Source organism: Globicephala melas, chromosome 5, assembly GCF_963455315.2.
Source record: "Globicephala melas chromosome 5, mGloMel1.2, whole genome shotgun sequence".
Taxonomy (NCBI): domain Eukaryota; kingdom Metazoa; phylum Chordata; class Mammalia; order Artiodactyla; family Delphinidae; genus Globicephala; species Globicephala melas.
In genome coordinates, this window is record NC_083318.1 from 21,283,258 (window position 1) to 21,298,660 (window position 15,403).

The 15,403-nt window shown below is 36.2% G+C and overlaps 1 protein-coding gene across 1 annotated transcript; it reads left to right on the forward strand.

Annotated features, from left to right (window-relative positions):
• The first annotated feature begins 9,215 nt into the window (after positions 1-9,215).
• Positions 9,216-14,097, forward strand: MAD2L1 (mitotic arrest deficient 2 like 1). The gene is made up of 5 exons (XM_030863960.3): positions 9,216-9,442; positions 10,225-10,371; positions 11,312-11,432; positions 12,423-12,526; positions 13,251-14,097. Exons 1-5 carry the CDS (start codon positions 9,370-9,372, stop codon positions 13,421-13,423), a joined length of 618 nt encoding a protein of 205 aa, XP_030719820.1. The 5' UTR covers positions 9,216-9,369; the 3' UTR covers positions 13,424-14,097.
• Positions 14,098-15,403: the final 1,306 nt, after the last annotated feature.

The window sequence follows — 15,403 nt, forward strand, 5'->3', positions numbered from 1 at the left end:
ATAAGGACCCCTCAAGGTAGATTACTGAAATCTAGTCAGACCTTCCACACTTTCAGGATTCATATCCTGCTATCATCTAGATGGCCTGGACCTTAGATAAATTAATCCAACCTCCTTCTGTAACTTAGTTTCCTCCATTGTAAAAAATGCAGGTAATAATAGTACATAATTCATGGGCTGTGAAGGGGTTAAATACATTGATTCACATAAAGCACTTAGAAGAGCGCCTGGCAGAAAATAAGTGCTCAGTTAAAGGTAGTTAGCACTATTATTACTTCTTCTTTGTCATAATGTTAAGAGAGCGTCTGTCCCAATCTCTGCCTTAAATTGCTTTACCTAAGGACTCCTTTAGTTATCCTAGACTAAAGAAGTACCAGACAAGTACCAGGAGAGTTGCATGGGAAAGTGGAGGAAAAGCTACCTAAATAATAATAATAATAACAATAATATAACAATAACAAGAATCATATATTAATAGTAAATCAAAACTTCACTTGCATTATCTAATGGAATCCTTACAAAAAATTTATGTGGCAAGTACTATTATTACCTCCATTTTACAGATAAGAGAAAAATTTCTTAATTTTTCTTAAATTGTCCAGAGAGTCTGCCTCTAAAAAGTTTCTAGAACATGCTATTTTGGCATCCCTTTCTTGCACATTTGCCTAAGAACTCTGCTTCTGATAGATTGCTTGGAGATTCCTGCTTCTTCAAGCAATGCCATGACACTCCACCTCCATGCTACCAGTAGTAAAGCTCTTTCTCTTGTGATCCAAATGGACTTCTACCACATAAGAATTTGTTGAAACTCTGAAGAGGGTTTTTATTCCATGCCTTCCGCAGACTTAAGTGGAAAATGAATGGGATTCAAAAGCCTGGGGCACTCTTTCCCAATAAAGATAATGTATTTTCCTCATAGGATTGCTCTGGCAGAAGCCAGCAAGGAGAACGAAAACTCAAATTTCTATACAGGCATGCAAGTTGGCCAACCTAGCTATATCCATTCCATGTCTGCCTGGGAGAGGGGACAAGCAAGGACCATGACCATCCCCAACTCCACGTGATATATCCTTCAGCCAACAGGGTTTCTGCATACATTCTCAAAACCAATTATTTCCAGATTGGGATGTGTGCACAAAACAATTCACTGGGGTACAGGAAGAAATGTAGAATTCCCACTTATATTGACTCTTTAAGAAAATAAACTAAGCTGTACTAAAATGTAACAAATGGATTGACACCGACACCCTCACAGTCTGCAGGACAGAAAGTCACAGGTCACGACTAGTATCCCCAAAGAAATGAAAGTCAACTGTTGCAAATTTAATGGCTCGCTCTCTGTGCAGCTAACAGTTGGTACTGTGCTATCTAACAAGAATTTCAGAAAAATTAACATTCATGTTCTTTCAGAGAAAAAGTGACTTTTAAAATGAACAATTTTTTTCAAGACACTCAAGCTACTGAGAGAGCATGTCTGTGTCAATTATTTTTTTAAAAAAACTTCATCTGAACATTGAAAAACTTGGAAACAAGTTTTTCTAATCTATTTATAATATTTCTAAATTACAAATTAGTTCCAAGGGCAATTAAAAGATAAAAACAGGGGCTTCCCTGGTGGCGCAGTGGTTGAGAGTCCACCTGCCGATGCAGGGGGACACGGATTCGAGCCCCGGTCCGGGAAGATCCCACATGCCGCGGAGTGGCTGGGCCCGTGAGCCATGGCCGCTGAGCCTGCGCGTCCGGAGCCACTGCTCGGCAGCGGGAGAGGCCACAATGGTGAGAAGCCCGTGTACCGCAAAAAAAAAAAAAAAAAAAAAAAAAAAAAATGAAATGGACCCAAACTGCTTAAACCTTTGTTTTAGACCCATTTTTCAAAATAATAAAAATACAACACTTTTAAGTTTGTAAGAACATCTAATTGGCACCAGGAAAATGGGGAATTTAATAATAACTTTTCAAGGCTTTGCATAATTGCTAAATACAGGTAAATAAAAATAAGAAGTCAACAATGAACTCTCATTAGTATCTTCATATCTTTGTGATGTAACTTTTTTAGCTCTGATGGTCAAAAAACCAAAAACTCAAAAAACAAATAAAAAAATCCAAGTATTAAATTAAGCTGAAGTATCTGACTTTTAAATCACTCTTCACAAATAATTAAACCAAGATTTTTAAGAATAAGGAAGCATATTAACCATGTAAGTCTTAATACAGTTAATATATTTAGTGAAAGTAAAATTATTTTCTAGCGATACGAGTCATTTTTTAAAATATTTATCTCATCTTTCTTACTTTCCTACATACATATACATACACACACACACACACACACATATACACACTATACCTAATACTGTGGAAAATGTCTATAATTTAGAGATAAATAAACCTATATTGGCGTGTATTCATTATCTTCTCTGTTACTGATGAGACACACTATTTTAAACAAGATCTTTGAGAAAGAGAAGAGGAAGGTACATTTACACTTCCAGAGTCCTTTGAATAATCTTCCTTCAAGTTCCAGTCTCCCAGAAGGCATAGGCAAGTGTACTTGGGGCCTTAAGTTCTTCCCACACTCCTGATCTTTTTCCTAAGGCAGGCAGCCATCCTAGGAATAGCAACGCATAACTTCTTCATTCACTAAGATGTTCAACTTCTGTGTTAACAATAGCATTTTGGCTGCTCTTGAGAAGTAAATATCATAATTTCTTATTATTTTAAAGGAGATTAAAGGTAGTTCAAAATTAATAAGAGTCTTAATGTATAATTCCAAAAACAAAAAGAAATCTATCTTATTAATAATTTTTTAATTATACAAACTCATAACTACATATTACTTTTAATAACAAAATTCTGTGAATAAACTTTAAAAACATCTAAATTTATGTAAACTAAAATGCTACAGTCCATTGTTTCGCATACTAGAGTCTGCAAGAATATTCTCGGAGATATACTAATTAAATGAAACTTGATTTCAAGTTTTCTTTTGTTTTGATAATGGCGTAACACAGGTTTAAAGAGGTATATACTGGATAACCCAAACAATTGCCTTAAAACAAAGCTGCAATCTATTTTGGAGTAAAATGTTACCACCTATATTTACAACCATATTGGGACTAAGCAATCATAAAAAGACACGATTTAATATTTAATCCACTTAATCTCCAACATTAAACCAAAAACTGTGGAATTCAGTAACCCTTTTTGCTGTTAGTTGATGTTAAACAGGTTATACAAATCATTCAAGAATTAAAAACACTGTCATAGCCAATTTATATGTAGAAAACCTCAGCACAAATAATAGAATTAATGTGCATGACTGACCTGTAACCTGATAAATATGGTTTGACTACTGTATTGTTTGAATGAGCTATAAACACAATGCAAGTTATAAGAAACTTGTTTCAGTTGAAAAAGCCAAGTTTATCTAAATAGAAAAATATAAATGAATTTAAAGTAAAGTGATTTTCATGTTCTCACAAAGCTTTATTTCCCCATAAATATTTTATAAAAAGGTACTAACAAATATTTGAGAAAGACCCAACTTTATGGCTTATTTATTTTGTCTATGGAATGTCTCAAAAAATACTTTTCCACTTACTCAAATAACATCTTAGTTGTATTATTAGCTGGTAGATTCAGCAGAACTAATTCACCTATATTTACATATTAAGCAATAGTAAAAATGACTCTCACCTACAAAAGATTCAGAAGCAACAAGCTTAAAATGTACTATGGGCATAAAATATTTAACCAAATTTAATATGTAATTATAAAATCATTTAATGCATTAAATCTGTTTTTATTAATTTAATTGCAACCATGGCTTTTAATTCTTCACAGAGGCTTTGTGCTGTTAGTTTCCATATCAGACACTCTTATGAGCTGTTTTGAATTTCATTTACATTTTAAAATATACTCTGCTGTCAAAGACAATTGATTGCAGAACCCATTCTTCATATATATATTATACACACACACACATATATGTGTGTGTGTGTGTGTGTGTATATATATATATATATATATGTTCCAAACAGTCTCTGAGGATTAAATAGGAATAAGAGTACCTACCTTTCAAGTTATGCCTTTTGGTGCCTAATCATGGTTGAGCTATGGAAGACTTCTAAGTGACTATATATTACTTATCATAATAGAGTTATGATAAAATAATACAACATGGTAATACTTTCTGGTAAGAACAGCCCATGCTTTTCATTACAAGAAATTATGGAATTATTAATAAGTTTTCAATAATTTTTGTACTGAATTTTTACTAAAGATAAAATTTTAATATCCTATGCATGCAACTGGATCATTAAAAATGATGAATTATGCAGGTACAGAGATATATTTGTTAAGTTTATTAAGCCATTGCTTATTAATAAAATTTCATGATTCAAATTTGTTCTATCATTTTGAACATGTGGACCAACAATCAAAGAGTCCTTAGAAGGAAAGTATTTGGGGAAGATGGATCTCTAGGAGATTTACATTACCCAATTCAATTCTTAAGCTTATGAAAAAATGTAAACATTCATTAGATCTACAAAATAAACCTTAAGTAATCAGAGTAGAAAATGTCTGATTTTAATTCTTGCTCTTCACATCAAATGAGAAATTATCTATATAAGAAATAGAATAACTAAGACTTATGACAGCATCCTTTCTTTTAAAGAGAGCAAATTCCCCATACTGACATAAATATCTATGTGCACAGAATTTTTAATCTAAATTTAGTGGATAAATTTAATTTTATTAAAATTCTCATAAAGATAAGCATTCCTGTTTTACCCATTTTAGAACAAAATGCTCTATTTCAAGATATTGGACTCAAGAATAACACCTGGAAATGTGATGGAAAACTGTCATAAGTCTATCAGAATAATGACTCAACTACCTAAAATGTTTTCTTTTTCCAGGTAAAAACAAATATGCAACTTAAATGTAAATAAATATGTTTTCAGGCATGTGTGTATGCATACACGCCATGTGTTTAAAAGAATTGTAACAGTTCTATAATATATTATGATCCAACATTTCATTCTGATGTGTTCCACACATACGAATACCTTAGAAATCACTAAATTCTTTTTTCCTCATTTCACTTTGAACTAAAGCACATACACATGGACTGTTTTTTAAAGTATTATTTTACATGTAAACAGTGCCATCTTGTGGCGTTTGTAACTATTTGCACACTGGCATAAAATTCATTAAGGACTGTAATTGCCATTTTCTTGACAAGTGTACAGGTTATTGAACACCCTTAGTCTAAAATCAGTTAATATTTTAAAAATAAGAGAATTTTACAGCATGTCTTCAAATAGAAATAATTTTAAAAGAAACTAAGTCAAGAACCCAAGATTCTATTACTATAAATCTTCTACTAACCAGATATTGAATCTTAGACTATGTAGTCACTCCGGACCTCAGTTTCCTCATCTCTAAGACTGTCCAGCTAAGTTATTAGTTAATTGCCTAAAATTCCATTTGATTCTAGCTTTGGAAATTTTTATGAGTATTTCTGATTTTAGCATTCTAATATGGAATACAGGTCTGTTTATGACATACGTTTTCATATTCATCTCTTTTATAATTTTAGGTTATTTGATTATGCACTCTGCTTGAATTTTCTTCAGAAATAAATCTTAATTTATACTTCTCCCTGTCCAAATAACCTTCCCCTAACAATACACATTAGAAAGATGTCACTGAATTGTGAATAAAAGTAAATTCAAGTAACTGAAAACAAGTTTTTAAAAAACCTTCTGTAAAGATAAGGGTGCATGCTTTAGGTAAGATGGGATCAACGCCAAACCAAGTGCCCAAAAGCTAATGGGAAAGAAGTTCCACCAAAGCTTCTAGAATCGTAAGTGTTACAGTGAAACAGAACAGTCTCAGAGTTGAGCAGCTCTACCTAACATCCCGAGAGCTCTGACCAACTCTACTGTATATGGCAGGCTTGCCACCTTGGATTCTGTACTAGCCTTTCATTCTTCCTCCATATCAGTCATCAAAACTCAATTCTTTTTTCAAAATGCCTTGCTCTGATGTATACTTTATTACTTAAACTCTGGCATCCATCTAGTCCAGGAACTCAACCTCCTAGGCCTGCATTACTAAAACTGCCATCACAGTTTACTGCTTTTCAAAGACTGATTTAAGAACTTGCATCAGAATCATTTGGGATGCTGGTTAAATCACGTCATCTCCTAGACTCCAGAAAGTAGACCAGCACTGTCCAATAGAAAGATGACAAAAGTCATCTATGTAATTGTAAATGTTCTGGTAGACAGATTAAAAAACTAAAAAGAAACAAGTGAAATTATTTTAATAATATATTTTATTTAATCCAGTACATGTATAGTGTCATTGTAATATATAATCAATTACCAAAAAAATCAATATACTTTACATTCTTTTTTTATACGAAGTCTTAGAAATCGTACTTTATACTTGTAGCATGTCTCAGTTCACACCAGCACACTTTAAGTTCTTAAGTCACATGTGACTAGTGTCTATGGTACTGAACTGAACCAGACTGAAAGAAGGAGGAACAGAAGCCAGGACTCCACATAGTTTGCAAAATACCCAAGTCATTCTTTCACATGCTCAGGTTTGAGAACCACCACTCTAGATGGTCCACTACACAATCTATTCTACTACCATTACTGAATTTACACTTGAAAAAAAACACCCCTTTAATTACAACAATCCTAAGAATTTAGAAATCCTTGTACATCTAGTTCAATCAACTCAAATGGGTATTGGTATTCAAAGCTCCCTAAAAGTGGCCTTACCGCATCCATCCAACCTGCTCTCCAACTAGAAAACATTTTGGGTTCTTCCATGAAGCTTTCCTAGGCAAATATTCAAATATTTATTTAACAAATATTTGTGGGGCACCCAATAAATGTCATCATGAATCCTCTGCCAAAACAGGAAGATCCAAAAGATATCTTTAAATAATGATAATGTAATTGTTTTCATTGCAAGTGAAAGCAGTGCTGTGAAATAGCACTATGGGATGCTATGAGAGTTCTGCATAAGAGCAGCACCTTATACCCTGAGGGGTAAAAGAAAATTTCTTTCATGCAGTAACATTTAAGTTTAAAAAGTCTGGATATAATCAGAAATTTGAACAGATAAAACTCAATTTCTGGGCAGAGGAAAGCACCTTACAAAAATCCCTGAGTTTGAAACGTTACTAAAGGAGTAGGCAGGTTAGGATAGTAACCTGAAAGGAGGCTGCCAGGTAGGCAGAAGCCAGATACCAGGTAGGCAGAAGCCAGATAAGGTCCAATTTATGAGACTTCAACTGTTTTTTAAGTATGCATATTTAAACAGAACTAGATTACAAATCCTCAAAACGCACAGACCATGCTTTCTAAGCCTTAATCATTTCTTACACCTCCTCCTAGAACACAAAGAAAGCATTAACAAATACTTCCTCTATATATGGAAATCTCATATATTTTGCCAGCCTTCTAGAATCTCCAAAATTATACTAACGATTATTTGCATCTACTGTATTATTATGAAACTGAAGGAAGTCTTTCCTGAAGTGCTAAGTAGTAAGTTCCTTAGAAAGACAGACAATTTATACATGAAGTAAGGTGGGCATCATGCTCTACCAGCGTGATGCCAGAATTCTGGCTCTAACCCAAAATCCTGGTGGAAGGAATGAAAAGGTGGTGATTTAAACACACGCATACACACTTGTACCACAGAGACTAAAGAATGTAAGGAAAATATTTCACAGGGTCAAGTCAGCTTATTACCTCTTACACCTGTTTCACTCTTCAAACTGATCAAATTCTGATACCTAACACTGTGACTAGGCAGAGTTCTGAGATGGCCCCCCAAATTTGTGGCTTCTAGGGAGCATATACTATATAATCCCTCCCCTTGAGCGTGACCAGAAATGTAATTATGAGGCAAAACCACTTTGAAGATTAGCTTCAACAAAGAGGAAATTATCTGGCTGGGACTGACCTAATCACGTAAGCCCTTTAAAAGGACCTCCCTGAAGTCAGAGAGACTGGAAGTGGGAGAAGGCCTATGGAAGGGCTACCTGGCAAAAGCACAAGGCTGGCCTCTGGCCAACAGCTAGCAAGCCAATGAGAACCTCAATCTAAGAACAAGGATATTAATTCTGCCAGGAACCAAGGAGGTCAAAAGAGGACCCCAGATTTTAGATGAGATCCCACCTGCAGACAGGTGCGTTTACTTCAAACTTATGAGACTATGTAGAGCACCCAGCTATGCCATGTCCCAGACTCCTGACCTAAAGACTGAGATAACAAATGGGTGTTGTTTTAAACTAATTTATGACAATTTGTTACGCAGCAATAGAAAACGAATACACTCGGGCATTTTTCTCCTATAATTAAGTAACAGTACATCTGGTGGTTAAGTTTCTCAGACTTCATTTTACGAATAATTTTCCCACCTGCTTTAAGTATAAAATTGTTTCACATCTCACATGAACATGAGCTGTGCACTATCTCCTTAATACTTCTTATCCTAACATTAAAAGTCATTGAATTTGTGAGTCAAAATTCACTGAAAAGCTCTTCAGTGCTGATGAGCCTTTTTGGTGAGGTGACCTTATTCCTGACCAGTCGCCTAGGGGTGGAGGGGTACACAATGCAAGCTAGCCCAGCAGACGCAGCCACCTGCTGCCCCCAGACTCCGCCTCGCAGGGAGGCGGGGCGGGGCATAAACAAGAGCTGAGCCCAGGACAAACAAGGGATAGAAAAATGCAAGCAGTTCGTCCCTTTAACCCCTAACCCAATTTCTCAAGAAAAGCCGCCCACACAGTAATCCCTCTAAAACTGTGGCTAGGCTGCCGCGCACGCAGTTGCTTTACGAATTCCCAAAGCATCTAGCATGTTCCAGCCGCCCACTGAGGATCCCTGGGGCCACTTATGCCGCAGCTGGCGGACAGTTCATATCACTTTCAAAATATCTTTAAACTAGGGAACTGTGCTCCTTGGTCGCTCTGTCCCCAGACCTAGGGAGCGGCCACTAAAACCTGGACCTACCATCTTCCCCCACGGGCGCCAGGCAGCCCGCCGACCACAACTACCGGTGCCCAACAGGGGTCCTCCCGAGTCTAAACCCTGGGAACAGTGTCACGACGCCTACCCACCGCGCCTGCGCGAACGGCCGCTCCTGCGGAGGCCGAGATCTTGCGGGACCCCGCTGCGTAGGGCGGGGCCTAAAAGCTTGTCGCGCCTGCGCGAGGGGCCGACGGCGTCCTGCGTCGTTACTTTTGAAACGAGTGGCGGGGAACTGCTCTGGAAACCCCTGGTGTTGCTGTCTGCCGGGTGGAAGCGCGTGCCTTCATCCGTGGGCCTGGCCATGGCGCTGCAGCTCTCCCGGGAGCAAGGCATCACCCTGCGCGGGAGCGCCGAAATCGTCGCCGAGTTCTTCTGTAAGTCCTCGCGCAGGCCGTAGGGCGGGGAGAACGGAGCCCAGGCCGCCCGGCAGGCCCGCGGTTCGGCTTCCGAGGCGGGGGGAAGCCGGGTGGGCCGGAGCGGCCCCGAACCGAAGCCCTCTCAGCCCTGGCCTCCTGCCCGGCAGGAGGAATCTAGAAAGAGGCGGATGCAGGCGCCTCCTCCCGACGCGTTGCTAATGATGGCGGAGGACGCCTAGGTGCTGCTGAGGCCTGCTTCGCGGTACAGCCCCTTCGCCGGGAGTTTCTTTAAAGTGCAGAGCTCACCCCTCACCATCACCCCCGCGAGGTGAAACTGGTCGACGGTGATGGAAGCGCCGTCCTGGACCAGGCCAGTTGTACCTTCTGATAGAACCTGGCAGAACTTGTGATGATAGAAGGAGGAAAGAGAGAGGGGGAGAGGCTTGTCTGGGCTTTGGACTAGTCAGTCGGTTGCCTATTTTGACATCCTCTAACCACACAGTCTGAATTTGGACTTGTTTTACAATGAAATGAAATTTGCCACTGGGAGACTAATGCAGTTTGGCATTTTTCTTTTATTGCCACATAAATGCAGGTATCACTTTCTCTCTTACTTAGAAGCAAGATTTTAAGGATTTTTAATGCCACTTTGTACCTATTCTGCTTTCAGCAAAACACAGAAACACGTGTGTTTAGACTTTTACAGCTTTACACCATTAATGAAACCATAGCCACATCTAAATATGCTTTATTTCCCGAAGTTACAAAGTGACAATGACTTTAATATTTCTTGTTTTCAGCATTTGGCATCAACAGCATTTTATATCAGCGTGGCATATATCCATCCGAAACCTTTACTCGAGTGCAGAAATATGGACTCACCTTGCTTGTAACTACTGATCCTGAACTCATAAAATACCTAAATAATGTGGTGGAACAACTGAAAGGTAATTAATTGTAAAACTGAATTCAACCTGTGGGACTAAACTTAAAGAAGAAGAACTACTAAATAACAGAGCGCTCATTAGAATTTTCTTATTTTCACCTATTTCCATTTGTCTTTTTTTTTTTTAATCCTGCCTGAGTCAGTAGCCTTTTCTATCTGAACACTCATTTTTTCCTTTTCGCTCAAGAAGTTGCAGTATTGTTGGATCAATATTTGTTCTCCATCTATTGCTTTTCTTTCTTTTTCTAGAATTCCTATTAGTTTCTCTTTCATGTTTCTCTCCACTTAGGAATCCCATTTCTAATTTTTCTGTGTTGTGGGATATTTTGCCCTATCTACCCATTTGACCTTCCAAATTACTAGTCCTAAAAAATGCTACAGCTCTCATCTTTTTTTTTCCTTTTTAATTTTAAAATTCACGGATCATTTTTGTTGTTTTAAGGAACTTCATTTTTTAAATTACATCGTTGTATTTTCATTAACTTCAGGGCTAAATCACCCATCGTCATTCATAGGGCTGCACTTGGATTATTTGGTGTGGAACCTCTTAGAACTAAACTCAAATCCTCCCTGAGTCAAATTTTCCTATTTTATGCTTTCATTGTACCATATTTTGCACCTGCATAGCAGTTACAATTTTAATTTCATGTTAATTGGTGCAGTGATTAGGTTAATGTTATCTCCTACACTCTTGCCTTGGATTAGGATGGAAGTACCGAATGTTTACGATCCTGTCCTCAGCACCCAGTGCTATACCTGGTATAAATACTGAGAATTTGAAAACAGGAGCTAGGTTATTGATGGGGCAAGTTTTCTGTATAATTTGGAGGAGATCCAAAACAGCAGTGGTAGAAATTTGCTGAGGATAGGAAGTGGGACCCAAGAAAAGAGTTGCTTTGTAATGCAGTGAACCAAAAAAGATGCCTTGTTATGTGTTGCAGAATGGTTATGCAAGTGTTCAGTGCAGAAATTGGTGGTAGTCATCTCAAATATTGAAAGTGGTGAGGTCCTTGAAAGATGGCAGTTTGATATTGAGTGTGACAAGACTGCAAAAGATGACAGGTAAGTAGGAATTTAAATTATTTCCACTTTCATATGCTTGTTCTAAAACTTGTTTTCTTTACAAAATGAGTTCTAATTATATTGAACAAGTTTCATAGAAGGTATAGTTTTTTCTAGGATGTTTAATTTGATCTTCAGTCTTCTGTGGAAAAGAACTGTGCTTACTTTGGCATGTCACTGACTTGTATAGTATCGCCTTTAGTCTAAATTGGTGAATTTCAAATTGTAGTATTTATGGTGGTATATGCAAAACTCCATACAGTATACTAGGTGGCCCATTTTATGAATTGTTTAAAGGTACTTTTAAGCTTAAGGGATTATCCTAGACTCTCCCAGTTTAAGATGCAATTCTACTGTATTTCACTTAATGCCACAAGTTTCCTAAGACACTTCATAAACTCTGAAGTTTCCAGACTACCTGAATGGGAAATACCCATCATAATATGCTAATGACTAGCATTGTCCTAGGCATACTTACCCGTAAATTCAGAACCATTTCTCATAATGAAATGTAGTTTGCTTCTGAAGCCTTTGGTCTCTTTTAGGAAATGTTTAGCTTATAAAAATAATTTGACATACAATTTAATATCTTATTTGAGACAATAGGGAATTAGACACTTAGGCATTACTAAAAATGCCAAAATGATTATACCAATTAAATATTTTAGATACCACTGTTATTTTTTTTTTAAGAGGTACTGAAGTTTTCCTAACTTGAAGCACTTGGCAAATTTTCTGGTCATCTGATACAAAATGACCTGATCCTAAGACCAACCATAAAAAATGATTGGAAGGATAAATGAAATAATAAAAATACATACTATGCCTACTGTGGTATTATGGGTCCTAATGATGTACTCATTTTCTAAAAAACTCCTTTTTAATGTATTACTTATTTGATTTTGGAATCATTTAATTAGATAAATAATCTTACAGATGTTTTAAATAACTCGTTAAAACTTAAATTAATTGATTTGGTTTCTTTGGTAGTGCACCCAGAGAAAAGTCTCAGAAAGCTATCCAAGATGAAATCCGCTCAGTGATCAGACAGATCACAGCTACAGTGACATTTCTGCCACTGTTGGAAGTTTCCTGTAAGTATTATACAATGTCACATTGCCTTAAATTTGTTGGGGAAAAGACTAAGCTACTATTTTAAGAATTACCCCTTAATTAAATTTTTTCTTAATTATCAATATCATGTAATAAAAATGAGAAAGCATTATAAAGGAAAAGTAATGTTATATGCATTCTGGAAAATTTGGAAATGCTGAAAAGGAAAGGAATGAAAGTATTCCACAACACTCACTCTTGAATGTTTTGATGTAATTTCTTTCATTATCTTCATTTCTTACACACTTTTATGTATTGATATATATTTAAGACTATAGCTATAATTGTGTCTTGCTTTTCTATCTTCCTTATTCCTTCAAACATCAGATATGTCCTGAAAACCTACTATATGTCACACTCTGTCCTAGGCACTAGGATACATCAGTCACAGAACCAAGAAGTTAGCTTTACTGTAGGTTACATTCATGCTATCCCATGTGATTGATTATACACTTTCTACAAATATTTTTAACGGTTTTTTCTTTAAAGAAAAAAAAACTTGAATTTTTCATAAGATAAAGTGAAAGGAGTGCGATATTTTCTGTACTACAGTAAATTTCTATTGAAGAAAAGCAGTGAACTAGTTTTACAGACCAGGCTAAACTACATTTCTAACATTGTGTGGTTCAAAATGTGAGGGAGACAGGGCAGGTAGTTTTACTTTTGAAAAAATAATGTACCTTAATTATTTTATCCCCAATTTAGGTTCATTTGATCTCCTGATTTATACAGACAAAGATTTGGTTGTACCTGAAAAGTGGGAAGAGTCAGGACCACAGTTCATTACCAATTCTGAAGAAGTTCGTCTTCGTTCATTTACTACTACAATTCACAAAGTAAATAGCATGGTAGCCTACAAAATTCCTGTCAATGACTGAGGATGAGCTAAAGACAGTAATGTACTTGTATCCTCAAATGTGGTTTTCCTGAAACCAAATCAACTTTAGTTGATATATTTCATTGGTTAATTTTTAGATGGGGAAAACTTAACATTATACTTTACTGAATCTGTGCATAATTGTTCCATTCCTTGGTACCTGTTTCACTTTCCATAGGGCTGATGTAAGTTATTGCACACTGTTGCAAAGGGAACTAGCAGATTTCATTAGCATTGTAATGTCAGTTCCTTTGAAGGTAGTACTGTAGATGGAAAAACTTTTGCCATAAAGCTAAATGTCTTTCTAAATCAGACCTTTTGGTCAAGCAGCTTGACTCAGAATATACAGAAATATTTAAATATAAAATAGAGCAAAAGAAATATGACTATTCAGAATATTTGTTTAGATCCTGAAAGTAACTAATGGTAGTCCATAAGTAATAAAATATTGCTCTTATTAGGTCCTTTTGCCATTTATTCATTTGTATAGTTTCCATATTGAAAAATTTTCCAATTACTTGATTTTAATTTATATAACTTGAACCCATGAAGCTATGGATATTCCTACTGTTCAAATTGCTATGATACCAAACTTTTAAGAATGTCCTTTTATGTTTTATAAAATCAAGCTTTAAATGACAATGATGAAATAAAGTTAAATGTGTATGTTTTAAATTTGTCTTGCAATATTTTTATATTGGTGTGGTGTTAATACAGCTAAATAGTTATGATGCATTAAGTACAGCATATTATTTCTTGTGCCTACTATGGTTGTAGGGCCTAAGAATTCAAAGTTGAGTAAGTCTTGAGGTACTTTCAATCTAATGGACAAGCTTTTATTGTACCCCCTTCATCTCATAACAGTAGATTTAAAATAAACATTCTTTTTGTAAAATGATAAATGTCCTTTGTAATTAATGCAGTTTAGCAAATTTTGGATTGTAGAACCTTTCTATACTCTTAGCCTGTTGTTTGTCTAATTTTCCATATACAGTTGACCTTTGAACAGTGCAGGGACTGGATCATTGACCCTCCAAGCAGTTGAAAATCCCAGTATAACTTACAGCCAGCCCTCCATATCTGTGGTTACTCCATACCCCTGGATTCAGCCAGCTCCGGATCGTGTAGTACTGTACTATTTATTATAGTACTGAAGCTTGAGATCTTATGAAGGAGAGGAAAATATATGGCAAAGGACCATGAAGTAACCAAACAGGTTTACTTCATTATGTATTTGTCTTTATTATTTCACCTGGATAATCTTCTCTCTGATCCAATTGTGTGCTTGTTAAGAATCAAGGAAAATGTCTTACATCCTTTCATCTCTTAGAGCTGCTGGACAGATAGGTGCCAGTTTTTGATGATGGGTATCGTGAATGCTGTTGCAAAGGCCAATCCCTAAAGAGTTGTTGAAGCTGCCTAACTGAGGTTCACCCACAAGTCTTCCTGAATAAGAAAGTAGGTACTCAGAAATGGAAATAATGTTTATTTAGGGATGGTCAAGAGTCAACATTTGAATTCTTGAGCTGTTCATAATCTGTTTAACGTCTGAAATATGCATTGAGAAGGAAAGCAGAAATAGAGCTTGAGTAAAAATACGGAGAGAGTTGAAAATCATGGTCCTATTTTTAGGAAATATGTTTGAAAGTTTTTATAGAAAGCAATGACTGCTTCAGGAAACACTGAATGCCCCTTTGTTAAACAATGGGAATAATAAAATGTGGTTCTTGCTCCAAAAAAGCTCAACCAGCAGCAACATTATATATTGCTGATGATACATTTCTGTCATTTATGTTTCTGACAAATTAAGTGATCCTAATATTACTACTTTTGTGATTTATTGTGGTACTTACTTCTCTCTCCTTTAAGAGTTATGTCCAGAAATTAATGCTCTGGATTTGAATGTTACCTTCAATAACAGGAGCTTCTGCCATACAATCTATAGCCTGCAAGTTACTGTATAGTATCAGTTCTGCATCAA

What these genes read in the sequence shown, in the direction of transcription:
- MAD2L1 (XM_030863960.3), top strand. Translation starts at nt 9,370, where the DNA reads ATGGCGCTGCAGCTCTCCCGGGAGCAAGGCATCACCCTGCGCGGGAGC. An exon ending in AATCGTCGCCGAGTTCTTCT is followed by an intron (nt 9,443 to 10,224) that starts GTAAGTCCTCGC and finishes TCTTGTTTTCAG; the next exon opens with CATTTGGCATCAACAGCATT. An exon ending in GCCACTGTTGGAAGTTTCCT is followed by an intron (nt 12,527 to 13,250) that starts GTAAGTATTATA and finishes TCCCCAATTTAG; the next exon opens with GTTCATTTGATCTCCTGATT.